Source organism: Staurois parvus, unplaced genomic scaffold, assembly GCF_062004578.1.
Source record: "Staurois parvus isolate SC_StPar_1 unplaced genomic scaffold, SC_StPar_1.0 ptg000129l, whole genome shotgun sequence".
Lineage (NCBI taxonomy): Eukaryota > Metazoa > Chordata > Amphibia > Anura > Ranidae > Staurois > Staurois parvus.
Genome location: NW_028317925.1, coordinates 5045612 through 5072245, shown reverse-complemented (window position 1 = coordinate 5072245; position 26634 = coordinate 5045612). Strand labels below are relative to the sequence as shown.

General features: G+C 42.8%; 1 protein-coding gene across 2 annotated transcripts in view; it reads left to right on the top strand.

Annotated features, from left to right (window-relative positions):
- The window catches only part of LOC149466462 (catechol O-methyltransferase-like), a 150862-nt gene that overhangs the window by 107094 nt on the left and 17134 nt on the right, over positions 1-26634 (top strand). For both annotated transcript variants that reach the window (XM_089672475.1, XM_089672474.1), the window contains exons 2-3: positions 2442-2721; positions 8593-8786. In XM_089672475.1, the coding sequence (XP_089528601.1) occupies positions 2442-2721; positions 8593-8786 (474 nt within the window). The remainder of the gene's footprint in view (positions 1-2441; positions 2722-8592; positions 8787-26634) is intronic.

Genomic DNA, 26634 nt, shown 5'->3' with positions numbered 1-26634 from the left:
CCCCTTTACCTCCCGCACCGTGTGCGCTCCAGGGGAGCTCTGGAGGGAGCAAGACCAACTCTGGCACGGCAGACAACAGAAGAGCTAACAGAGCTGGCTCATCTTCGGACGCTGAGGAGAGTAGCCCAGCCACCCCTACTGTCACTCACACCAGGCCTGACAGCTGGACATCGGACTCCAGCCCAGCCTACTCTCTGCTTCCAGGGAAACTATGGAGACCTGCAAGGAGGAGAGAGAAGGATTGATTGCCCTGCGCCTGTAGCTGCATGGACGGGGCATAGAGCAGTGGGAGTTGCTGGTGTGAGTGGGCTGACCATGCTCAGGGGCCAGGTCGTAATTTCAGGTCGCCATGTCGACCTGGTGCTTGGGATTTGTGGAGCCCTGATCTAAATGATTCAGAGAAGGATTGGGAGAAAGTTGTGGTCAGATGAGACCAAAATTGAGCTCTTTGGCATTAACTCACCATGTTTGGAGAAAGAAAAATGCTGACTATGACCCTAGGAACACCATCCCTACAGTCAAGCACAGAGGTGGAAACTTTTGGGGATGTTTCTCTGCTAAAAGTACAGGCCAGCTTTGCCGCATTGAGGGGGGCAATGAACGGGGCCTTGTATTGTAAATCTTGGATGAGAACCTTCTTCCTTTAGCCAGAACACTGAAGATGAGTTGTTGATGGGTCTTCCAGCATGACAATGACCCAAAAAATACTGCCAAGGCAACAAAGGAGTGGCTCCTGAAGAAGCACATTAAGGTCATGGAGTGGCCTAGCCAGTCTCCAGACCTTAATCCTATAGAAAATTTATGGAGGGAGCTGAAATTTTGAGTTGTTAAGTGACAGTCAGGAAACCTTAAGGATTTAGAGAAGATCTGTAAAAAATAGTGAACCAAAATCCCTCCTGAGACGTGTGCAAACCTGGTAACCAACTACAAGAAACACAAAAATATACTTTTGAAGGACTTCCTGTTGTGTCTTTTGGACAAGTAAAGGGAAATCTCACCAATGGGACAGAGACAGCAATAAAGAAACTTGCAGGGGTTTTAACTTTTTCCAAAATAAAATATTAAATTGGCTACAAATGAACTTACAGTAGCAATAATCCCTGTTCTTAGTTTGTGGGGAAAAAAATATAGTGTATATAATTGCGACTCAAGTCATATTGTAATTGAATGTTATTAAAAATTACCTTTCCTTTTCCTTTGTGCTGTAATTTTTCTGTAAAAGGCAACATTGCTACCTGGAGGCGTTCTATGCACAGATGGTGTACAGAACGCCGCCTGGAAATGTAATTTTTTGCTTGTGTGATTGGCTTACTGATTTTCCCAGAAGTCTCCAGTAAGATACAAGTCAGATTTTTGGTGAGATACTCCCAAAGGGAAATCATATCTAAAGGGATGCAGACCTTGCAACCTTCCTCATCAGAGCCCTGCAGGTGCAGCAGCTGATTGATAATTGTAAAACCACTCCCATACAGATTCACTCAGAACATGGACACAAACAAACAAACAGCTATTTCTTCAGAATAACAAAAGGTTGGAATCTGTAGCAAAGTTTGTTAAAATCCTTGCAATGTACATGGATCACCCAGAAAGGAATGTATTTTTTTCAACAAAAGTGGAGTTGCGCTCTAAGTCATTGAGCACAATAAAATAAATATTTCCCAGTAAAATTTTTGTTAAAATTCTTACCCAACTTTATTTAAATTCTCCTGGCTCCTGCTCCCTCGATGCTGCTTCTCTGCACTTCTGGTTTTACAAGAAAGAATTAACAGTGGACAGTGCAATCTATTAGTTTGGAGACGGGTGGAGGAAAACCTGGGTCAGTGGTTATGGCACAATCTTGAGAGCCGTTTCACACTGCACATCGCATGTGATATGCACAGGAATCGCACTACATTCCTGTGCAAATCACATGCAATTTCTGTGGGGTACAATTTTAGCCATACATTTTGTATGGCTCAAATCGCACTGAATTCACACCAAAAATGTGATCTGATTCTGCAAATCACACTGCATTTTGCAAATCAATTTCGGGGTGTTGTTAACATACACACTCACGGTGGTTTACATGAACGGGGTGCAATTTTGATGTGGTTTTGAAATCGCACAGAAACCCGTGCAAATTCTGCACCGCATCAGTGTGAACAGGCACTAAAGAGAAACCTAGGCAAGGAATAAAAGATGAAGGAGCTGCTTACTCAGTAAGTGGTTAAATCCGTTGCTGAAAGTGCTTTAAAAACATAAGGTTTAAAATCACTTGAAATGTGTGATGTTATCTGACCATTTTAGGCGCGTTATCATTGAAAGACTCCATTTCATTTCAGTTGGCTTGACTGACAAACTAAAGGTCAGCATGACACTTATTGTGAGTGAGCTCCAATACTGTTTTGTATTGTGGAATAGATGTATTATAAAGAATAATAATATTATTTCTTCTTATGCAGATGCTGGACCTGAGCACAGTATTGCTTCTGGCAGCAGGTGCTCTGTTTGCTTATATTTTATATATTGTTCTGCACGATCAACGGCGTGCATATGCCAAAATTGTCTATCACGAAATTACAATTAGAATCAAGGATCTCTTAATTAATCAAGCAAAGGAACAGCGAGTCTTGCAGTTTGTGGTGGAGAATGCAGTGCGCGGAGACCCTCAAAGCGTGGTGGATCATATTGACAAGTACTGCAGCCAAAAGGAATGGGCCATGAATGTGGGGGATCAAAAAGGTGATTCTTTTACTTTTACTTGTATTACATACATTGTATGACATTACCATAAAAATGTACATTTCATATGCTGAAAGATGAAACTTAATTCTTACAAAGATCAATACGTGTGTTTTTGTATCTAATTGTGCATGGAGGAAATCAAGGAACTGTGCTTATGAGAATGTATCTGTAGGCTAAACGTTTCTTCTCAGGTTTGGATGGAGTAGGGTTAGGTTAGAGGTCCCATGGTCTTCTTGTCATCTGTGTCACCAGTGAGGAGATTCTCTCTCTATTTTTCCTGGTGACCAAGAGGGATGGGAGATCTGAAATGTTACAATTGTCACTGAAAGAAGAGGTGAGGGGAAATCTTCTGACAGGAACCCTTGATTTGGTGACAGCTGTCTAAAAACAACTCCCCAACACAACACAGAAAGTAGAAAAAAACCCGATGGATATGAGCCATTTTGTATTGTATCTAAAAATAATATAGATATGGATAGAGAACATTTCTAAGCATAGGTACTGTGACATAGCAGGGTTTATACATTCTGCTTACTCCTAAGAAAAGCAAAAGTGTAATAAAGTCCATCAAAGAATGCTTATAGACTTAATGAGTTAGTTAAATGTTTCCTAGCGATGACCAAGAACCTGAAGAACCTTCTTCACATCACAGAATCTTTGCTTGGTTAGCCCTTCCCTGTCTATAATTCAACCCAACTTTAAAAGTGAATTCTAGATTTCCTGGCACTTTTAATCATTTATTTTGCCAGCTTGGAGCAAACTAATTATTTGCATGCCAAAACAAACAACTAGACTGCTTAGACCGTAATACACTGTAATAGCTTGTGTTATGTGGAAAGATTAGAGGAACTGAATGTATTCTCTCTTGAGAAGAGGAGATTAAGGGGGGGATAGGATCAACATGTATAAATACATCAGTGGTTCATATAGTGAACTCAGTGTAGAGCTATTCACCCTGAGGTTATCACAGAGGACAAGGGGGCACTCTTTATGTCTGGGGGAAAAGAAATGTAATCTCCAAACACGGAAAGGTTTCTTCACAGTGAGAGCTGTGGAAATGTGGAATAGACTCCTTTAAAAGTTGGTTCTGGCCAGCTCAGTGGATTGCATTAAAAAAAGGCCTGGATTATTTCTTATATACACAGAATATAACTGGATATTAACATTTATAGGTAAAGTTGATCCAGGGAATATCCGATTTTCCTCTCGGGGGATCAGGAAGGAAATTTTTCCCCTCCAGGAGCAATTTGGATCATGCTTTGCTGGGGGGGGGGGGGGGGGGTTTGCCTTCCTATGGATCAACTGTGGGTATAGGAGTATAACTTTTTTTTTTTTAATGGTTGAACTGGGTGGACTTTTGTCTTTTTTCAGCCAGACTAACTATGTAAGACTTCCCCTTTACTGCCAGCTATAGAAGAGGAGTTGTACCACATCTCCATCATTTAGGGCCAATTGACACTATATGATGTGACAGACGTTTTACCACATGGTCTGTCACCGCAGGGACACACAGGAAACAATTGTTCCGTATGTGTCACATTCACACTGCAATGAAGCCTTGCACTGCACTGCAGCATGCCGCAATAAAATGCAGACATGCTGCATTTTATCACAGCTCACTAGGCTGAATTGCACTGCAGTCTCAGGCAGCGCATCTCACTGCCTGATATTGCAGTGAATGAAGTGTACGTTTTGTACACTTTAAATAAAGCATGTACAAAACAAAAAAATTGGTGAGCCATGCAGTGCGCACGGCTCCTCTATGCGCACTGTGTAAATCGTGAGCCACACTGCCCCCTAGCCAGCCAGAAATGCAGAGCGGCCAGATCACAGAATCACTCCGGCTGCTCTGTGATTTTACTGATAAGTCGTGTGAATTTGCCCTTAGGAGAAGTCTTTCAATATATTTTTTTCTTTCAATAAATACAAAATTTCCTCTAACTGGCTGCGGTGTAGATCATGATGTTATTTGTCTGCCTCTTCACCTCAGCCAACCAGAGAAGGCTTGTATTGTAACTTGTTGCTCCTGAGAGCCTCAGCAAGTACAACGCATCGATTTTTGTTGGCAGTTTGATGCCCACTGACACAGGAACACCTGTTTCTGATGATCAGTGCGGAAAAAGCTGCTAACTGCAGCTCTAAAACACAGATCTGATGCTCACCTGTCAAGCATCAACTCCTATGCCTACACACATGGACATCTGCTTAGTGGGGAAAGACTCAGGATGCTTTGGGCACAACCAAGGTACTTAAATTGGTTCCAAAGGCAGAAGGTTTTTTGCTTTCTATGCAGTAAGTTAAAAACTCTTCTGCATTCAGCTTTCCCCGTAGCACCCCCAAAATACTCACCTGAGCCTGATCTCAATCTAGTGATGTGCATGAGAGGCTCTCTCGGGTGTCTCGCTCCTCGTTGGCTCAGATACAGCAGCAGGAGCCATTGACTCCCAGAGCCGGCGGGGCGGGGCCAAGTCCTGCTCTGTGTGTCTTTTGAGGACACAACACAGGACCCAGTAGCCAGCACGTACGAGTGTCCCCATAGCAAGCGGCTTGGTGGTGGAGGCAGGATCTCTGGCGAGGGACCTGAGAAGTGGTGGAGTGGGGGTAAGTATAACATGTTTGTTAATTTTTTCTAAAAAAAGACACACATTGTTTGTTTAGAAGAACGGTCTGGATAAAAGCGCACAGATGTGTCCCAAAGGAAATAAGTGAATGGTATATGTCAACTATGATTGGTGGGGAAAAAACTCACTGCTGCCATGGTAAAAACACATCGGTTTGTGGGAGGTATGAACAGGAGCCAGGCGCTGTGTAGTTTTGTGATAGAAATAATACACCTTGTATGGAGGTGTGTCTTTAATAAGTCATATGGTAAAACAATAATAAATAACCAGCCTGTGGCTTTAGGAAGCCAGGTTCCAAGATGGACGGCCCGTCCGCTCAGAGGGAAGCAGTGGAGTAGAATGCCTGTCAGTGCAGGGACCACGTTTACCCGACGTCCCAGCGTCCTGGATGACGTCACCACGATGTGGAGAGACAGAGGGGGGGAACTCTTGCTGGAGCCGCAGCTTTAGAAGGAAGAGGCCGGTTGCTGGGACAACATGTTTCGCGCGCATGCGCTTTGTCAAGTCTCAACTTGACAAAGCGCATGCGCGCGAAACATGTTGTCCCAGCAACCGGCCTCTTCCTTCTAAAGCTGCGGCTCCAGCAAGAGTTCCCCCCCTCTGTCTCTCCACATCGTGGTGACGTCATCCAGGACGCTGGGACGTCGGGTAAACGTGGTCCCTGCACTGACAGGCATTCTACTCCACTGCTTCCCTCTGAGCGGACGGGCCGTCCATCTTGGAACCTGGCTTCCTAAAGCCACAGGCTGGTTATTTATTATTGTTTTACCATATGACTTATTAAAGACACACCTCCATACAAGGTGTATTATTTCTATCACAAAACTACACAGCGCCTGGCTCCTGTTCATACATTGTTTGTTTAACTTACTTTATCCCTTTTCTTCCTGTATATGGATAATGGCAATGCAATTGTAATAAAAACAAAATCTAAGTACAAGTTTAACTGCTTCCCTGCCGCCCTATAGCTGATATACTGCTACAGGGCGGCAGGGGTGAGCAAAATCACATATATACACGTGATTTTGTATTCCTGGCCTGCCATTCGTGGCCGTGGCTGTCAATCACCGGGTCCTGGCCAGTGATTCCCTATGCCCAGTGATTACCGAGCATCTCCGACGGGAAGGAGGACTGCTTTGTTTACTAACAGTCCTCCTCCATGTTGGTTCTGGCACACTACACAGCACAGCCATCCAGAGCAGTGTGCTCACAGTAAAGTACCAACACACCGCCCCCTAGTAAAACACTCTCTGCACATAGTTAACCCTTCAATCGCCCCTCATGTTAACTCATTCCTGCCCAGTGCCATTAATACAGTGTCATTGCTTTTTCTTTAGCACTGATCACTGTAATGGTGTCACTGGGGATGTCAGTGACACCAAGTCAGTTCCTCCCAGTGTCCGAATGCCTGCCGCAGTCCCGCTATAAGTCACTGATCGCCACCATTATTAGTAAAAATAAATAAATTCTAGTATCTATACTGCCATTTGTAAATGCTATAACTTTCACATAAACCAATTAATTTAAACGTATTTGGGATTTTTTTTAGCAAAGACATGTAGCAGAATACATTTTGTCGTAAATTTATGAGGAAATTAGATTTTTTAAATTTTTTTACTGGACATGTTTAATAGCAAAAAGTAAAAAATATTTTTTTTCCTGAAAATTGTTGGTCTTTTTTTTTAATAGTGCAAAAAATAAAAAACGCAAAAGTGATCAAATACCACCGAAAGAAAGCTCAATTCTTGGGGAAAAAAGGACGTAAATTTTATTTGGGTGCAGGGTTGCATGACTGTGCAATTGTTAGTTAAAGTAATGCAGCACTGTAATGCAAAAAATGGCCTGGTCAGGAAGGGGGGTAAATCCTCAGGAGGGCAAGTGGTTAACAACGCGGTATTTACTACTGTTAATAAATATGCCGGCTACCACTAGGCGTTAAATTACTGCATGTTTTCAATACTAAAATACCGCATGACTTCAGTAGCCCCACCTTGAAGGGAACAGCTCACAAATAGAGCCCAGAGAGAGGGCTCCTCCTGAGGACGCGGATCCCTTTGATAATGTGCGTGTGCACGAAACGTGTCAGGGAGGAGCCTACGTGCTGATGTCAAGTCGCCGCGTCCATACGATGGTCCAGCGGCCATCTTTGTAAGTGGATTCACCTTTCTGTTTGCTCCATGTGCATGTTTTTACATTTCTAATAAAAATACTGCACCATAAGCGCTTTCTCTCTCTGGGCTCTATTTGTGAGCTGTTCCCTTCAAGGTGGGGCTATTTTATGCTGAGGATTGAGTGATCTGTTGGAGGTATCCCCTATTTCTGGTGCCTGACAGCTATGTATTCCCTTTACCTGTGCCTGATGGTGGATAAGGCTGACCTGTTGGAGGAGTTTGTTACCACTGCTTTTAATGCGCATCCAATATGCGCTTCTGGTGAGTGCATTAGAAGGAAGAATTTGTCACGGATTCACCTATCACTTGATGTCATGATCATCTTTTGGACTTTGTTGATATATTTGTTAATTGGTCATTTTATCACTTTGATTTTTCTCTGATTTACAACATTTGTTGATTTGTTCACTGCAGTCACAATACAGATATACTGTATTTGTCGACATTACACTGCATTTTAGCGCTGCACTATATTTGCTCATTCACTTATACTTCTATATTTGTCACCATAGCGCCGGAATAGAGCGCTTCACCATTATCATATATAATTTTTTTGCTTGTTCACTCAAGTCACCATTTATTCATTTTTTTATAAGAACGCTAGAGCATTGAGAATTTAACTGTCATATGTCATTTTTACTAGCACTGCACTTTTTTCTTATCACCCGTGTACATATGCTGTCCCTAAGTGGAGATAACAGACTCTTTGAAATGTGACTAAGGCTATTGGGCTACAATCCTAAGTATTTGCTGCTGCAGTGTGTAACTGTTCTACTAAACCGTCATGGCCCACCTACGATTCTTGGACATCATGACCACCAGACACAGCTTTTTGTGTGCCCAGTACATGATATCATTACAGTAGCCACAGGAAGTTAGAACACAGCAGCAAAAAGACGGGAATTTGGAGATTTGGAAGAGGCTAAGAGCAATGGAAGATACTCTTTTGAGTTAAGAATTCTTACTTTAATAGAATTATTTCTTTTTAAACCAGAGTTTTATATTGTATACTTTAAATATTTTATACCAGTTTACTTTAACAATCTTATGTATCGTGTTTTGTGTATTTGTTACAGGCCTGATCCTGGACAATGTAGTGAAAGAGACCAACCCAAACACATTACTTGAACTGGGCACCTACTGTGGATACTCAACAGTCCGAATAGCACGACTCTTAAAGCCGGGAGCTCGTTTTCTTACTGTAGAATTTAACCCTGCATATGCTTCTGTAGCCAAACAGATAATTGAGTTTGCTGGACTTAAAGACAAGGTATGTTTTACCACAGCCTTCCAAATACAGTAGCTTGTTAACTGTTAAAGCCCTATTTTAGTGTTTGACAGGAGAGTTTCTTTTGGTGAGTTTTGTGTGCTTGATTTCTTGTATTTACACACCTGCTGTGCAATTATGAAGAGTTCCCATAATCCCTGTTGGCAGGGAGATCTCACTATTGGAAGCAGATAAGAAGCCATCTGCTGACTCCAGATCTACCAGGCTCCACTTAGAGCTAAAATATCACTTTTATGCAGAATACCCTTTTATTTATTTCTTATGTACTGTAGTATTTTTGTTTAGTTCAGATCCATCCTAAAAACCCATTTAAGGTATAAAGGTAACGTTGGCAAGCATTATTTTAGCAGAACAGAGAACATATTGTACTTTAACCACTTGATCCAGCCAGTCTTTTGGGTATTGGTGGTTTATTTACAGGCAATGGATGCTGATCCTAACTGCTTGCATTCCAGTTTTAGAAATAAGGACATAAGGGGTCTGTGTCAGGCAGTTGTAGTGCCCCAGAAGCTGCCTCTCCATTTTCATCTCAGAGAATAGAGCAGATGTATGTGACAACATGGCCAGTGAGCAATAATACTTTAAAGCAGCAACTCCAGTCAATAACTGAAAAAAAACAATAGCCCATCAAAAGATAAAACAGAAAAAAAGTATATTTTTGCTGCAATACCTTTTAATATGGAATACTTGTTTTGCACCACTAGATGTCCTCAGTTTAATGGGTTGAATGACGGGCAGCATTATACAGTGCACTTCCTCTCAGACCAGGCTGTCACGGGCCCTCCCCCAGTTTTGGCTGGCCAGTGAAGGAGAAGCAGCACAGTAATAAGCTCACTCTCCGCTACTCTGCTATCTGCTCCCATCAGCATGCTTCTTGGCAGCATATGAACAGATTGGGTCATATGCTGCTTCTCCATCTCCCTCTCTAAGCACTGCTGTACAGAGATTTCTATAGACTGATACAAAGTTACATTGTTACAATGCTTGCATTAAAAAAAGTTAAGTCCCATTCACATTTAAGCATTCCATTGAGGTGCTTTAATGTACGTTAACTGCACTATGTTACGGCAGTTAATTCATTAAGTATTGGGCTCTACTTTAGAATGCGCACACACCGCACATAGAGATTTAGTATGCTTTGCCATAACTCAGAAATATGAATGAGCCCTGAATGCCAGTTCACATATACAGTGGGGCAAAAAAGTATTTAGTCAGCCACCAATTGTGCAAGTTCTCCTACTTAAAAAGATGAGAGAGGCCTGTAATTGGCATCATAGGTAGACCTCAACTATGAGAGACAAAATGAGAAAAAAAATCCAGATAATCACATTGGCTGATTTGGAAAGAATTTATTTGCAAATTATGGTGGAAAATAAGTATTTGGTCACCTACAAACAAGCAAGATTTCTGGCTCTCACAGACCTGCACCTTCTTCTTTAAGAGGCTCCTCTGTCCTGCACTCATTACCTGTATCAATGGCACCTGTTTGAACTTGTTATCAGTATAAAAGACACCTGTCCACAACCTCAAACAGTCACACTCCAAACTCCATTATGGTGAAGACCAAAGAGCTGTCGAAGGACTACAGAAACAAAATTGTAGACCTGCACCAGGCTGGGAAGACTGAATCTGCAATAGGCAAGCAGCTTGGTGTGAACAAATCAACTGTGGGAGCAATAATTAGAAAATGGAAGACATACAAGACCACTGATAATCTCCCTCGATCTGGGGCTCCACGCAAGATCTCCCCCGTGGGGTCAAAATGATCACAAGAATGGTGAGCAAAAATCCTAGGACCACACAGGGGGACCTAGTGAATGACCTGCAGAGAGCTGGGACCAACGTAACAAAGGCTACCATCAGTAACACACTACGCTGCCAGGCACTCAGATCCTGCAGTTCCAGACGTGTCCCCCTGCTTAAGCCAGTACATGTCCGGGCCCATCTGAAGTTTGCTAGAGAGCATTTGGATGATCCAGAAGAGGATTGGGAGAATGTCATATGGTCAGATGAAACCAAAATAGAACTGTTTGGTAGAAACACAACTCATCGTGTTTGGAAGAGAGAGAATGCTGAGTTTCATCCAAAGAACACCATACCTACTGTGAAACATGGGCTTGGCAACATCATGCTTTGGGGCTGTTTCTCCGCATAGGGACCAGGACGACTGATCCATGTACAGGACAGAATGAATGTTGCCATGTATCGTGAGATTTTGAGTGCAAACCTCCTTCCATCAGCAACGGCATTGAAGATGAAATGTGGCTGGGTCTTCTAACATGACAATGATCCCAAACATACTGCCCGGGCAATGAAGGAGTGGCTTCGTAAGAAGCATTTCAAGGTCCTGGAGTGGCCTAGCCAGTCTCCAGATCTCAACCCCATAGAAAACCTTTGGAGGGAGTTGAAAGTCCGTGTTGCCCAGCGACAGCCCCAAAACATCACTGCTCTAGAGGAGATCTGCATGGAGGAATGGGCCAACATACCAGCAACAGTGTGTGCCAACCTTGTGAAGACTTACAGGAAACGTTTGACCTCTGTCATTGCCAACAAAGGATATATAACAAAGTATTGAGATGAACTTTTGATATTGACCAAATACTTATTTTCCACCATAATTTGCAAATAAATTCTTTCCAAATCAACCAATGTGATTGTCTAGATTTTGTTTCTCATTTTGTCTCTGATAGTTGAGGTCTACCTATGATGCCAATTACAGGCCTCTCTCATCTTTTTAAGTGGGAGAACTTGCACAATGGGTGGCTGACTAAATACTTTTTTGCCCCACTGTATGCGGATTAGATGCGGTTTGAAACGCATCCAATCTGCATGGCATGAAAAAAATCATTGCTTCCTATGGTGCCTGTTCACATATGCCTGGTGCACTGGCAGTGCAGATTCAGTGTGGTTTGAAAAAGAGTCATGTACAATTTCAGAGCAGTACCTTCAGGTTCAGGTGCAGATTACAGGCTATTGACTTCTATGGGAACCATTTCTAAACTGCATATGTGTGAACAGGATAAGATGCAAACTTAATGCTGGCCTGAACCTGATATAAACCTGACATGAACCGCTTAACAACTACTGTATCAATTAGCTGTGAAACCTGAGTGTCAATCTGTACTGCAAATGTGTAAATCAGCTTTGAATGATGTATTAATCTATATACAAATAAAAAGACACCAAATTGCTAAAAAATAAAAGCTGAATAATTATAAACATATAAGTGAAAATCTGCAAACTTCCAACAAGTGTTGTAATACATGGTGATGAATCCTCCAGACTCTCAAAAGGAAAAAGATTTTGTTGATCTCTCGCCAGACTAGATCACCACCACCTCTCTGACATCTCTGCCCCGCCTATCCAACTCATCCAATCAGAAAACACTTTGGATTCTTTCAGAAAATAGAAAGCATTCTCTGAATGGCACTTATGCTAAATAGGCATTTGAATGCCTCAGCACAGGACACGGAAGCAAGTGGAGATCACTGGATTAGTAGTGTCTTTTTCAGTGATGTCTAGTTTCCAGGGGAAATCAGCCAGGTATGATATACACGATATTGCCAAAAGTATTGGGACACCTGCCTTTACAAGCACATGAACTTTAATGGCATCCCAGTCTGTAGGGTTCAATATTGAGTTGGCCCACCCTTTGCAGCTATAACAGCTTCAACTCTTCTGGGAAGGTTGTCCAGAAGGTTTAGGAGTGTGTCTATGGGAATGTTTGACCATTCTTCCAGAAGCACATTTGTGAGGTCAGGCACTGATGTCGGACAAGAAGGCCTGGCTCGTAGTCTCTGCTCTAACCCATCCCAAAGGTGTTCTATCGGGTTGAGGTCAGGGCTCTGTGCGGGGCAGTCAAATTCCTCCACCCCAAACTCGCTCATCCATGTCTTTGTGGGCCTTGCTTTGTGCACTGGTGTGCAGTCATGTTGGAACAGGAAGGGGCCATCCCCAAACTGTTCTCACAAAGTTGAGAGCATGAAATTATGCAAAATGTCTTGGTATGCTGACGCCTTAAGAGTTCCCTTCACTGGAAGCCCAACCCCTGAAAAACAACTCCACACCAAAGTCCCCCCTCTACCAAACTTTACACTTGGCACAATGCAGCCAGGCAAGTACCGTTCTCCTGCCAACCACCAAACCCAGACACGTCTATCGGATTGCCAGGCAGAGAAGCGTGACACGTGTCAGAGGAAAAGACGAGGAAGCATGGGCAAATGCGCCAATGTGCAATATGACCACGCCAATTCGCGCAAAGAAGTGCGCATGTGCATAGGCGGGCGACACGTAATAAAGCATTCCTGTGCACGAAAACACACCAAAACACGCAGGGTGCACTAATTGCTGACACTCAGTGGCCTTTATAAGGACTGCAGCTCTGCTCAGTGAATGCTGGATTATCGTCAGCCCCTCCCGTTCCTGTGTTCCTGAGTTTCCTGCTGATTACCTGTTACCGACCTGGCTTGCTCCTGACCTTGTTCCTGTCTGCTACTCTGTGTATGATCCTGGCTTGCTCCGTACCTTGCTCCTGTCTGCTACTCTGTGTATGACCCCGGCTTGATCCTGACGTTGCTCTTGTCTGCTGTTCCGTATTGATCCTAGCTCTGGCTACTGACTACTCTACCCATCCTCTGGGATCCACGTGTTCTCTGGAGAAACTCCTCCTGCAACTGGAGCACCCACGGGTTCCATCTCATCAGGCATTTCCAAGCAGTAACACCACTGGAAACCCGTGCTTCTTTGGGCACTGCACCTCCTGTTTCCACCTCCAGGGGTGCAATGCACTCAGCCGTAAGGCGAGCCCTCTCTCTATTGCAGCCTCCGGTCAGGTACGTGACAATTTGTCACTCCAGAGAATTTCTCCAGTGCTCTAGAGTCCAGTGGCGGCATGCTTTACACCACTGTATCCGACGCTTTGCATTGTAAGGCGTGGATGCAGCTGCTCGGCCATGTAAACCCATTCCACGAAGCTCTCTATGCACTGTTGTTATGCTAATGTGAAGGCCATACAAAGTTTGGAGGTTTTTAGCTATTGACACTGCAGACAGTTGGCTACTTCTGCACACTGTGCTTCAGCATGCGTTGACCCCGCTCTGTCATGTTACGTGGCCTACCACTTTGTGGCTGAGTTGCTGTTGTTCCCAGTTGCTTCCACTTTGTTATAATACCACTAACAGTTGACCGTGGAATATTTAGTAGCAAGGAAATATCACAGATGGACTTATTGCACAGGTAGCAACCTATCACAGTACCACTCTTGAATTCACTGAGCTCCTGAGAGCGACCCATTGTTTCACAAGTGTTTGTAGAAGCAGTCTGCTTGCCTAGGAGCTTGATTTTATATACCTGTAGACATGGAGGTGATTAGAACACCTGAATCCAATGATTTGGAGGGATGTCCCAATAGTTTTCACAATATAGTGTGTGTATATATTATTATACAGGATTTATATAGCGCCAACAGTTTGCGCAGCGCTTTACAATATAAGGGAGACAATACAATTACAATACATTTCAGTACAGAAGGAATATGAGGGCCCTGCTCGTGGAGTTTACAATCTAAAGGATATATATATACAGTTGCAAGAAAAAGTATGTGAACCCCTTGGGATTACGTGGAGTTTTGCATGAATTGGGCATAAAATGTGCTCTGAACGTCATCTAAGTCACAACAATAGAAGAACACAGTCTGCTGAACATAATACTACACAAACATTAGATGTTGCCATGGTTTAATTGCACATAACATGTAAACCTTCACAGTGCAGGGAGGAAAAAGTATGTGAACCTTTGGACTTAATAACTGGTTGACCCTCCTTTGGCAGCAATAACCTCAACCAAACGTTTCCTGTAGTTGCAGATCAGACCTGCACAACGATCTGGAGTAATTTTGGACCACTCCTCTTCACAAAACTGTTTCAGTGTAGCAATATGCTTGGGATGTCTGGTGTGAATCGCTCTCTTAAGGTCATGCCACAGCATTTCAATCGGGTTGAGGTCAGGACTCTGACTGGGCCACTCCTGAAGGCGTATTCTGTGCTGTTGCAGCCATTGTTTTGTTGAATTACTTGTATGCTTTGGGTCATTGTCCTGTTGCATCACCCATCCTCTGCGGAGCTTCAGCTGACGGACAGATGGTCATACGTTTACCTGCAAAATGTCTTGATAAACTCTGGAATTAATTTTCGCATCAATGACAACAATCCGTCCAGGCTCTGAGGCAGCAAAGCAGCCCCAAGCCATGATGCTCCCTCCGCCATGTTTTGTAGTGGGGATGAGGTTTTGATGTTGGTGTGCTGTGCCTTTTTTTCTCCACACATAGTGTTGTGTGTTCTTCCCAAACAACTCAATCTTGGTTTCATCTGTCCACAGTATATTTTGCCAGTAGTGCTGTGGAACATCCAGGTGCTCTTTTGCAAACTTCAAACGTGCTGCAATATTATTTTTGGACAGCAATGGCTTCCTCCGTGGTGTCCTCCCATGTACTCCATTCTTGTTTAATGTTTTCCTTATTGTAGATGTGTCAACAAAAATAGTAGCATGTGCCAGAGATTTCTGTAGGTCTTTAGCTGACACTCTGGGATTCTTCTTTACCTCATGCAGCATTCTGCGCTGTGCTCTTGCAGTCATTTTTACAGGACGACCACGTCTAGGGAGAGTAGCAACAGTGCTAAACTTTCTTCATTTGTAGACAGTCTATCTTACCGTGGACACATGAACATCAAGGCTTTTGGAGATACTTTTGTAACCCTTTCCAGCTTCATGCAAGTCAACAATTCTTGCTCGTAGGTCTTCTGAGAGCTCTTTTCTGCGAGACATGGTTCACATCAGACAGTGCTTCTTGAAACCAGTAAACCCAAAACAGGTGTGTGTTTTTTAAGGGCAGGACAGCTGTCAGCAACACATCCAATATCATCACACTGATTGGCGTCAAGGTCGGCTCACTCCTGGCTCCAATTAGCTCTGGGAGAAGTCATTAAGCTAGGGCCTCACATACTTTTTCCTCCCTGCACTGTGAATGTTTACATGTTATGTGCAATTAAACCATGTCAACATCTAGTGTTTGTGTAGTATTATGTTCAGCAGACTGTGTTCTTCTATTGTTGTGACTTAGATGACGTTCAGAGCACATTTTATGCCCAATTCATGCAAAACTCCACGTAATCCCAAGGGGTTCACATACTTTTTCTTGCAACTATGTGTATATATATATATATATATATATCTATCTCAATGGGGAAAAATTTCATGTTGGATATCTATACTGATATAGACTGGATAATGTGTTAGGAACGTAAGGATGAATATTATCAACCTACAGAGGACTGAATTCAAAGACACCCCAAAAATTAAAGTGAAAACATTATGCAGCAGGCTAGTCCATTTTGCAGAAATTTCATTACAGCAACTCAAAATGGTACTCAGTAGCTTGTATGGCCCACCAAATGCTTGTATGCATGCTTGAGAACATTAGGGCATGCTCCTAATGAGACGACAGATGGTGTCCTGGGATTTTTCCTCCCAGATCTGGACCAGGGCATCACTGAACTCCTGGACAGTCTGAGATGCTACCTGGCAGCGTCGGATGGATATCCCAGAGGTGTTCTATTGGACTTGGGTCAGGGGAGCGTGGGGCTATTCAATGGTATCAATTCCTTCATCCTCCAGGAACTGCCTGCATACTCTCGCCACATGAGGCTGGGCATTGCCATGCACCAGGAGGAACCTAGGACCCACTGCACCAGCGTAGGGTCTGACAATGGGTCCAAGGATTTCATCCCAATACCTAATGGCAGTCAGGGTGTCATTGTCTAGCCTATAGAGGCCTGTGAGTCCCTCCATGGATATGCCTCCTCAGACCATCACTCACCCACCACCAAATCGGTCATGCTGATGTGTCATGTTACAGGCAGCATAAAATTCCCCATGGCTTCTCCAGACCCTTTCACATCTGTCACATGTGCTCAGGGTGAACCTGCTCTCATCTGTGAAAAGCACAGGGTGCCAGTGGTGGCCCTTCCAATTTTGGTGTTCAATGACAAATGCCAATCAAGCTCTATGGTCCCGGGCAGTGAGCACAGGGCCCACTGTTTCTGATTGTTTGGAGAGATGTTCACTCCAGTGGCCTGTTGGAGGTCATTTTGTAGGGCTCTGGCAGTGCTCATCCTGTTCCTACTTGTACAAAGGAGCAAATATCTGTCCTGCTGATGGGTTAAGGACCTTCTACGGCCCTGTCCAGCTCTCCTACAGTAACTGCCTGTCTCCTGGAATTTAATCCATGCTCTTGAGACTGTGCTGGGAGACAGCAAATCTTCCTCCAGCAAATCATCCTGGAGGAGTTGGACTGCCTGTGCAACCTCTGTAGGGTCCAGGTATCACCTCATGCTACCATTAGTGACACTGACCCTAGTCAAATGCAAAACTAGTGCAAAACAGTCAAAAAAGATGAGTAGGAAATAAAGTATCAGTGGCCTCAACCTGTAAAAATATTCCTGTTTTGGGGGTTGTCTCATTGTTGCCCATCTAGTGCACCTGTTGTTAATTTCATTAACACCAAAGCAGCTGAAACTGCTTAACTGACCAGATCAATATCCCAGGAGTTTAATTGACTTGATTCTATACTCTGATTAAAAAGTGTTTTTTTGAGCAGTGTATATACATATACAGTGCTCAGCATAAATGAGTACACCCCCAACAGATTTGTTAGAAAACCTTTACTTTCCTTTCAGAATCAACATTTTCTATGTGATACCATACTACAAAATACTCCCACAAATGTGGGCCATTGATTGAAAACAAGGTTTGTTAATTTGCACACAAATTCATTCAAGACCATGTTGCAAAAATGAATCCCCAATGAAAGTTTTAGGAGCAAAGCTACATTTTAGACAGCAAAATCCTAATTAATAGGAATTCAACTTCAGGTGAGTCTATTTATTCAATAAACAAGTGTCCATCAGACAGTTGATTATAAAAGGGTGGTTCTTAACAAAGAAAACCCCTTCCCGTTTCATGCTGTCAGCAATGGCACCACATGGAAGAGAAACGTCACAAGGCCTGAGCAAGAAAATAATTTCTTTACACAAGAAAGGTAAAGGCTACAAAAAGATTAGCAAAGCTTTACTTATCAGTCAGAATACTGTAGCAAAAGTGATACAAAAATTTAACAAAGATGGAACTGCAACCATCTTACAGAGACGTCCAGGCCATCCAAGAAAGTTAACACCTCAATAAGAGCATCTTCTTTTGAGAATGGTTGAAGAAAAGCACCATGAAAGTTCATTGCAGTTAGCTAAAGAAGTAGAAAGTCAAAGTGGCATGATTGTTTCCTTTGACACAATATGGCGTACACTGCAGAGGAGTGGCATGCATGGGTGTCATTCACGAAGGAAGCCACTCCTAAAGCCTATGCACAAAAAAGCCCACCTAGAACTTGCCAGGGCCCATACCGAAAAAGAAGAAGACTACTGGGACTATGTACTCTGGAGTGATGAGACCAAGATAAATGTTTTTGGAACTGATGGCTTCATGACTGTATGGTGTTACAAAGGTGAGGAGTACCATGAAAAATGCATGGTGCCCGAAGTGAAACGAGGTGGTAGCAGTGTCCTGTGTGGGCTGCATGAGTACTGCTGGTGTCAGGGACCTGAATTTCATTGATGGTATCATGAATTCACAGATGTACTGCTCTATAATGAGAGAACAGATGCTACCATCACTCTGTGCCCTTGGTCGTTGTGCACTTTTCCAACATGACAATGATCCAAAACACACATCTAACTGTTACATTTCTGAAGAAGAACCGGCTGAAAGTGATTCAGTGGCCAAGTATGTCTCCTGTTCTGAACCCATTCAAACACCTATGGGGAATTCTGAAGAGACAATTTGAGCATCACTCTCCATCATCGAGGTAAAAGAATTCTTCTTGAAAAATGGAAAAAGAGATATTACAGTATGTTGCCAATTTGTTCTTTTCATGCCTAGAAGACTTGGTGTTGCCCTTACAAACCATGGAGGTTATACAACATACTAGATGTAGTCATTCTTCTTGGGTGTATTAATTTTTGCATCAACTAATTTGAGTAAAACTGAAGATTTTATAGTCTAAGTTATATTATTAACCTTGCTTTCATGTAATGAGCTAAACAGATGTTCTATAAAATTCAGTTTTGTAAAAAGTTTGGAAATTTGTTCTTGTGTTCATTGAGATATGGATTAAAATCTTACTTTTCAAAAGGGGTGTACAATGTAAAGTAGTGCGTGTACAGCTTGCATAACATTGTAAATTTGCTGTCCCCTCAAAATAGCTCAACACACAGCCGTTAATGTCTAACCCACTGGCAACAAAAGTGAGTACACCAATAAGTGAAAATGTCCAAATTGGGCCCAAACTGTCAATATTTTGTGTGGCCACCATTATTTTCCAGTACTGCCTTAACCCTCTTGGGCATGGAGTTCACCAGTGCTTCACAGGTTGCCACTGAAGTCCTCTTCCACTCCTTCATGACAACATCACGGAGCTGGTGTATGTTAGAGACTGTCAGGGATGCGGGTGTGACCAGAAGTGTGTGGACTGACACAGGGAAACGCAAGCTTCAGATATGGTATAAATAAGACAATTTATTAAGACTAACAATACAAACATAAACGCAGTGCACCAAACCCCAAGCTAACACAAATACATACAACAAGGTGAAACAAACCCAAACCTAAACTGATATAGATACACAGGTACATACACATATAGAGCACAACATAGTCAGGCAGGCCGGGTCGATAACTATCGGGCAGGTAGGTACAGGAGGAGCAGGCGGAGAGTAGTCAGGTCACGAGCCGGGTACAGCAACTAACGGACAGGTAGGTACAGGGGTTCAGGCAGAGAATGGTCAGGGTCACAAGCCAGGGATCAAACAGGAGAAGTCAGCAGAGGTCAGGATCAGGCAGGGTCGGCAACAAGTCAGGCAGAAACAGGAACAGGAATGCAGGTTACAAGATACAGGGGCCCATGGAAAAACACACACCAAGGCACAGACTGCAGGTCTGGCCATCCCTTAAATACACCACCTGCAATCAGCCCCAGGTGATGGCTAATTGCCGAAGTGAACCTCTGGTTGTTGAGAGCAGCCCTGGTACTGCAGCCCACAAGGCAGATGAGTCCCACCATTATTGGCAAGTCCATTCCTGACAGAGACCTTGCGCTCCTCTACCTTCCATTTGAGGATGCCCCACAGATGGTCTGGTCACATGCTTGGCCAGTCCATCACCTTTACGCTCAGCTTCTTTAGCAAGGCAGTGGTCGTCTTGGAGGTATGTTTGTGGTCGTTATCATGTTGGAATACTGCCCTGAGGCCCAGTCTCCAAAGGGAGGGGATCATGCTCTGCTTCAGTATGTCACAGTACATGTTGGCATTCATGGATCCCTCAATGAACTGTAGATCCCCAGTGCCGGCAGCACTCATGCAGCCCCAGCCCATGACACTCCAACCACCATGCTTGACTGCAGGCAAGATACACTTGTCTTTGTACTCCTCACCTGGTTACCGCCACACACGCTTGACACCATCTGAACCACATAAGTTTATCTTGTCTCATTAGACCACAGGACATGGTTCCAGTAATCCATGTCCTTAGTCTGCTTGTCTTCAGCAAACTGTTTGCAGGCTTTCTTATGCATCATCTTTAGAAGAGGTTTCCTTCTGGGAGGACAGCAATGCAGAGCAGTTTGATGCAGTGTGCGGCGTATGGTCTGAGCACTGACAGGCTGACCCCCCACCCCTTCAACCTCTGCAGCAATGCTGGCAGCACTCATATGTCTATTTCCAAAAGACAACCTCTGGATATGACACTGAGCATGTGCACTCAACGTCTTTGGTCAACCATGGCGAGGCCTGTTCTGAGTGGAACCTGTCCTGCTAAACCGCTGTATGGTCTTGGCCACTGTGCTGTAGCTCAGTTTCAGGGTCTTGGTAAACTTCTTATAGCCTAGGCCATCTTTATGTAGAGCAACAATTATTTTTTTCAGATCCTCAGAGAGTTCTTTGCCATTAGGTGCCATGTTGAACGTCCAGTGACCAGTATGAGAGAGTGATAGCGATAACACCAAATTTAACACACCTGCTCCCCATTCACACCTGAAACCTTGTAACACTAACAAATCACATGACATCGGGGAGGGAAAATGGCTAATTGGGTCCAATTTGGACATTTTCACTTAGGAGTGTACTCGCTTTTGTTGCCAGCGGTTTAGACATTAATGGCTGTGTGTTGAGTTATTTTGAGGGGAAAACAAATGTACACTGTTATACAAGCTGTACACTCACTACTTTACATTGTAGCACAGTGTCATTTCTTCAGTGTTGTCACATGAAAAGATATAGTAAAATATTTACAAAAATGTGAGGGGTGGACTGAAAACTCATGGGCCCCCGGGCAATAGGGAAAGTAGACACCCAAAGCTATCTGCTGAGAGGCATATTGAGTCCATGGAAGATTTATTTTTTTCCCACAAGTTTTTGGAAAATGACAAAAAAAAAACTTTTTTTTTAACAAAGTTGTCACTTAAATGATATATTGCTCACAAAAGCCATCGGTGTATGTGAAATTACACCCCAAAATACATTCTGCTGCTTCTACCGAGTATGGGGATATCACATGTGTGAGACTTTTTGGGAGCCTAGCCACATACAGGAGCCTGAAATCCAATGACCACTTTGAAAGCCTGAAGGTGCGTAACTTCCTCATTTCACTTCCTCACTACCTATCACAGTTTTGAAGGCCCTGAAATGCCAGGATAGCACCAAACTCCCCAAATGACTCCTTTTTGGAGAGTAGACACCTCAAGGAATTTAAAAAGAGGCATGGTGAGTATTTTGCAGATCTAATTTTTTCTCACAAGGTTTTGAAATATAAAAAAAAAAATAAAAAATATGTTTTTGTTTTCTTTGTTAATTTTCCAAAAACTTGTGGCAACAAACGAGATCTGCAATATACTCACAATACTTCTTATCAAATTCCTTGGGGTGTCTACTTTCCAAAAATGGGGGGATTTGGTGCTTTCTTGGCATTTCAGGGCCTCCGAAACTGTGATAGGTAGTCAGGAAGTGTAATGAGGAAATAAAGCCCTTTAAAAGCCTGAAGGTGCTTATTGGATTTTGGGGTCCTGTACTTGGATAGACTGCCAAAAAGTCTCTCACATTTGATATCCCCATACTCAGGAGAAGTAGCAGAATGTATTTCGGGGAGTAATTCCACACATACCCATGGCATGTGTGAGCAATAAATTATTTAAGTGCCAATTTTGTGTAAAAAAAAAAGTTTTTTGTTTTTTTTTTTGTCATTTTCCGAAAACTTGTGGTAAAAAAATAAATTCTTCTACTGACTCAACATGCCTCTCAGCAAATAGTTTGGGGTGTCTATTTTCCAAAATGAGGTCATTTTGGGGGGTGGGGGCATTTTATGCCCAGCATTAGAAGTTTATGCCACATATCACTCACTCTTCTAACCACCCGAAGACCAAGCCTTTTTTGACACTTTTTGTTCACATGAAAAAAATCTGTATTTTTGCTAGGAAATTACTTTGAACCCCCAAACAATATATTTTTTTATAGCAGACACCCATTTGAATAAAATGGTGGGTGCTATAATTTTTTATGTCACGTAGTACTCGTGCAGCGATTTTTCAAACGCAATTTAAAAAAAAAATACAATTTGTTTAATTTTAATGCACAAAAACACAATATATTGGCCAATTATTTGGTAATGTATAAAAAGATGATGCTATGCTGAGTAAATAGATACCAAACGTGACATACTTTAAAACAATGTGTGGAATGGCGACGAACTGCATACATTATTAATATCCATAGGCAATGCCTTTATATGCTACCATTTTAGATTTACAGAGGAGGTCTAGTGCTACAATTGATCTGACGTTCCTCACATGCATGGTGCAACCGCTGTTTACATACTGGCATGAGGTCAACGCTTGCGCATGCAGGTGTGCACGCGGGGGGGGGGGGGGGGGGGTTCAGTGTACTTTTTTTTTAAGCTATTTTGATTTTTTTAATTATTTTTATACTGTCCCTTTCATATTTTAATGCTATCACAGGAATTCAAATATCCCCTATAACTTCAATGGGCATTGTCATATATTCTTTTTTTGAGAAATATGGGGTCTATCAGACTTTAGATATCTCATCTGCACTTACATTATCTAATCTCACCAAGATTGGTGTGATCAGATGCTTTCCCAATTTACAAATGGCGCTGTTTATATCCTGCAAAACATTCTGGTCTCCAGTCAGCTCTATGGTCAGCTGGTCAGCTGGCAGAAACACCAGCTGCATTCTCAGGTTTCCCCAATGGCACGGACTGCCTGAGTAGGCTGTGGAAGGCAGCGGGGGAGGGGGGATATCTTCTCCCGCTGCTTGTAAAAGCAATCCTGCAGTTAATTAGCCACTAAGATAGCTTTTACATTAAAGCCCATCGCTGGCTGAAAAAAAAATGATACCAGGACGATGCCTGCAGCTGTCGCTGCTGTCGCTGGTCCTTGTTGGGTGTATAAGCTATGTTCTTTTTTTTTTTTTGCAGCCTGTGGGATGAATGAAAAAAAGAGAAGGAATCTCTCCTGGAAAAAGTGTGTGGTATGCCCACCAATAGAATATACCACCCTGCATCCACCCACTTCTACACCCTGTTCCAAATTATTATGCAAATTCTATTTAAGTGTCACAAAGATTAAATATTTTGTTTTTCAGTTTAACTCATAGAAGGCATTGTGTCTCAGGGCTCTTTTGATCACTGAAAACAATCTCGGACACCTGTGATAATTAGATTGGCAGGTGAGCTAAATTTACCACATTATTAAGCAGAGCACCATTTTCAAGCAATATGAGGAAGAAAAAGGATCTCTCTGCTGCCGAAAAGAGTGAAATAGTTCAATGCCTTGGACGAGGTATGAAAACATTAGATATCTCACGAAAATGTAAGCGTGATCATCGCACTATTAAGAGATTTGCGGCTGATTCAGAGCACAGACGGGTTCGTGCAGATAAAGGCACATTGAGGAAGATTTCTGCTAGATCCATGCATCGGATCAAGAGAGCAGCTGCTAAAATACCATTACATAGCAGCAAACAGATATTTGAAGCTGCTGGTGCCTCTGGAGTCCCACGGACATCAAGGTGTAGAGTCCTCCAGAGTCTTGCAACTGTGCATAAACCTTCTATTCGGCCACCACTAACCAATGCTCACAAGCAGAAACGGCTGCATTGGGCAGAAAAATACATGAAGACTAATTTTCAAATAGTCCTGTTCACTGATGAGTGCCGTGCAACCCTGGATGGTCCAGATGGATGGAGTAGTGGATGGTTGGTGGACGGCCACCCTGTTCCAACAAGACTGCGACATCAGCAAGGCGGTGGTGGAGTCATGTTTTGGGCCGGAATCATGGGAACAGAGCTGGTCGGCCCCTTTAGGGTCCCGGAAGGTGTAAAGATGACCTCTGCAAAAGTATGTGGAGTTTATGACTGACCACTTCCTTCCTGGTACAGAAGGAAGAACTATGCTTTCCGTAATAAAATCATCTTCATGCATGACAATGCACCATCTCATGCTGCAAGGAATACCTCTGCATCAATGGCTGTTATGGGGATAAAAGGAGAGAAAGTCATGGTGTGGCCTCCATCCTCCCCTGACCTCAATCCTATTGAGAACCTTTGGAGCATCCTCAAGCAAAAGATCTATGAGGGTGGGAGGCAGTTTACATCCAAACAGCAGTTCTGGGAGGCTATTCTGACATCTTGAAAACAAATTCAAGCGGAAACTGTCCAAAAACTCACAAGTTCAATGGATGCAAGACTTGTGAAGATGTTATCAAATAAGGGGTCCTATGTTAAAATGTAACGTGACCTGTTAAAATGTTTAAAACGTTAAAATGTTGTTAAAAGTTTGATTGAAATAGCTTTTGATTTCAGTTAATATGCTGCAAACACAACAAATGACAATTTTCAGTTCTTTACAACCTAGAAAGTGTTTTGAAACTTACTGTGCGTAATAATTTGGAACAGTGCATTGTATGTTTTTTATGTTTAAAAAAAATACTGTTATCATTAGGAGGTTTGTTCAATAAAATTTGAATTGTACTCTTAATAGATAACATGAGAATTATGCTGACTGTTATTTACATCAATTATTTAGGTAAATGAGAAAAATATCATTTGCATAATAATTTCGAACAGGGTGTAATGGTGGGCACACATGAAATGTGCCAACAAATATTATAAAATATATATGCCGAAGCATAAGGGCCATCCACCCGCTGGCCACCCCAGGCCCCCATGCTTCGGCATATATGCTCTTTTTTTTAACTGCGGATGAAAAATCTCATCCAACAGCACTGCACACACCTATTTATGTATATTCTGAGAGCAAGACCCTGTTGCTCTCAGAATAAACAAGAAGGTGCTGCAGTTTAATGACATTCCTGCAAAGAAAACAGCAATGGTTAACAATAAAACAGTAACTCACCAAAACAACGTTTTTATTGAAATATCTCTGCCAGGAAAAGTGTGTGGTATGCCCACTATTAGAATATACAGTACCTCCCTGCATCCACCCACTTCTAATGGTGGGCACACATGAAATGTGCCAACAAATATTATAAAATATATATACCGAAGCATAGGGGCCATCTACCCACTGGCCCCTATGCTTCATATATGCTCTTTTATAAACTGCGGATGAGAAATATCATCTAACAGCACTGCCCACACTGATTTATGTATATTCTGAGAGCAAGTTCCTGTTGCTCTCAGAATAAACAGGTTGGTGCTGCAGCTGAAAGCATTCCTGCAAAGAAAACAGCAATGGTTAACAATAAAACAGTAACAATTAAAGTGTAATAGTAGAACAATAACAATAACGACAACAAAAAAACTATAACTATTTAGGTTTTTAAAATTTTGGGTTGGGATTTGTACTTTTTATTTTTTTTATTTTTTTTTTTTTTTTTAAACTTTAACATTTTAAAAACAGATTGCAGTGTCTCTCTAAATACCATAGCCAGTTTCCTGACTACTTAACATCTTTCGAGACCCTGTGTAAATACTTGCCCTGAACTGTGCCGTGCTGTACCCTATATTAATACTCCACTAGTGTGTGGTAGCTACGAAAGCAGTCCTTGAGGCAGAGACCAGGTTGGTCAGGACAGGAAGAACAAAAAAAGCAGGTGTGTAAGGGATTTCCGGCAAGAAGAATCGCGATCGGAAATGCGCATAGGAATTCCCACAGAAGAATTGCCGCTTGTGTGCATGCGCGATCGCGCACATGCACGGCGAAGATTGGCGTTAGACAGCCTATTTAAGAAGTGCCTCTGCTCATGTTCAGTGCTGACTGGTCTTCAGCTCCCCCGTGCCCTGCTTGTTCCTGTATGATTCCTTTGTTGCTGGACTGGCTCTTTCCTCACCTGACTCTGATTGCTCTCCTGATACTGGTTCCTGACTTTGGCTCTGCTCCTGACCTTGGCTTTTCCTTCTGATTCTGTACCCTGCTGCCCGACTGTTGATGACCCTGGCTATTCCATGACATTGCTCCTGTCTCTTGTCCTCACTACCTGCCTTGCTCTGGTGCACGCCTGGCAATCTACAAAACCTGCTCTGCCTACTACTACTGTGCCAAAATCAGAGGATCATCAGCCTTCCAAGGTCATCATCTGCAAGAGCTGCAAGCAACAACTACTGGCACTCTTGTTCCCCTGGGTCCTAGAATCCCTCTGTTCCAACTCCAGCGGGGTCAGGGCTAGTGACACAAGTGAGGCCGACCTCGTCAT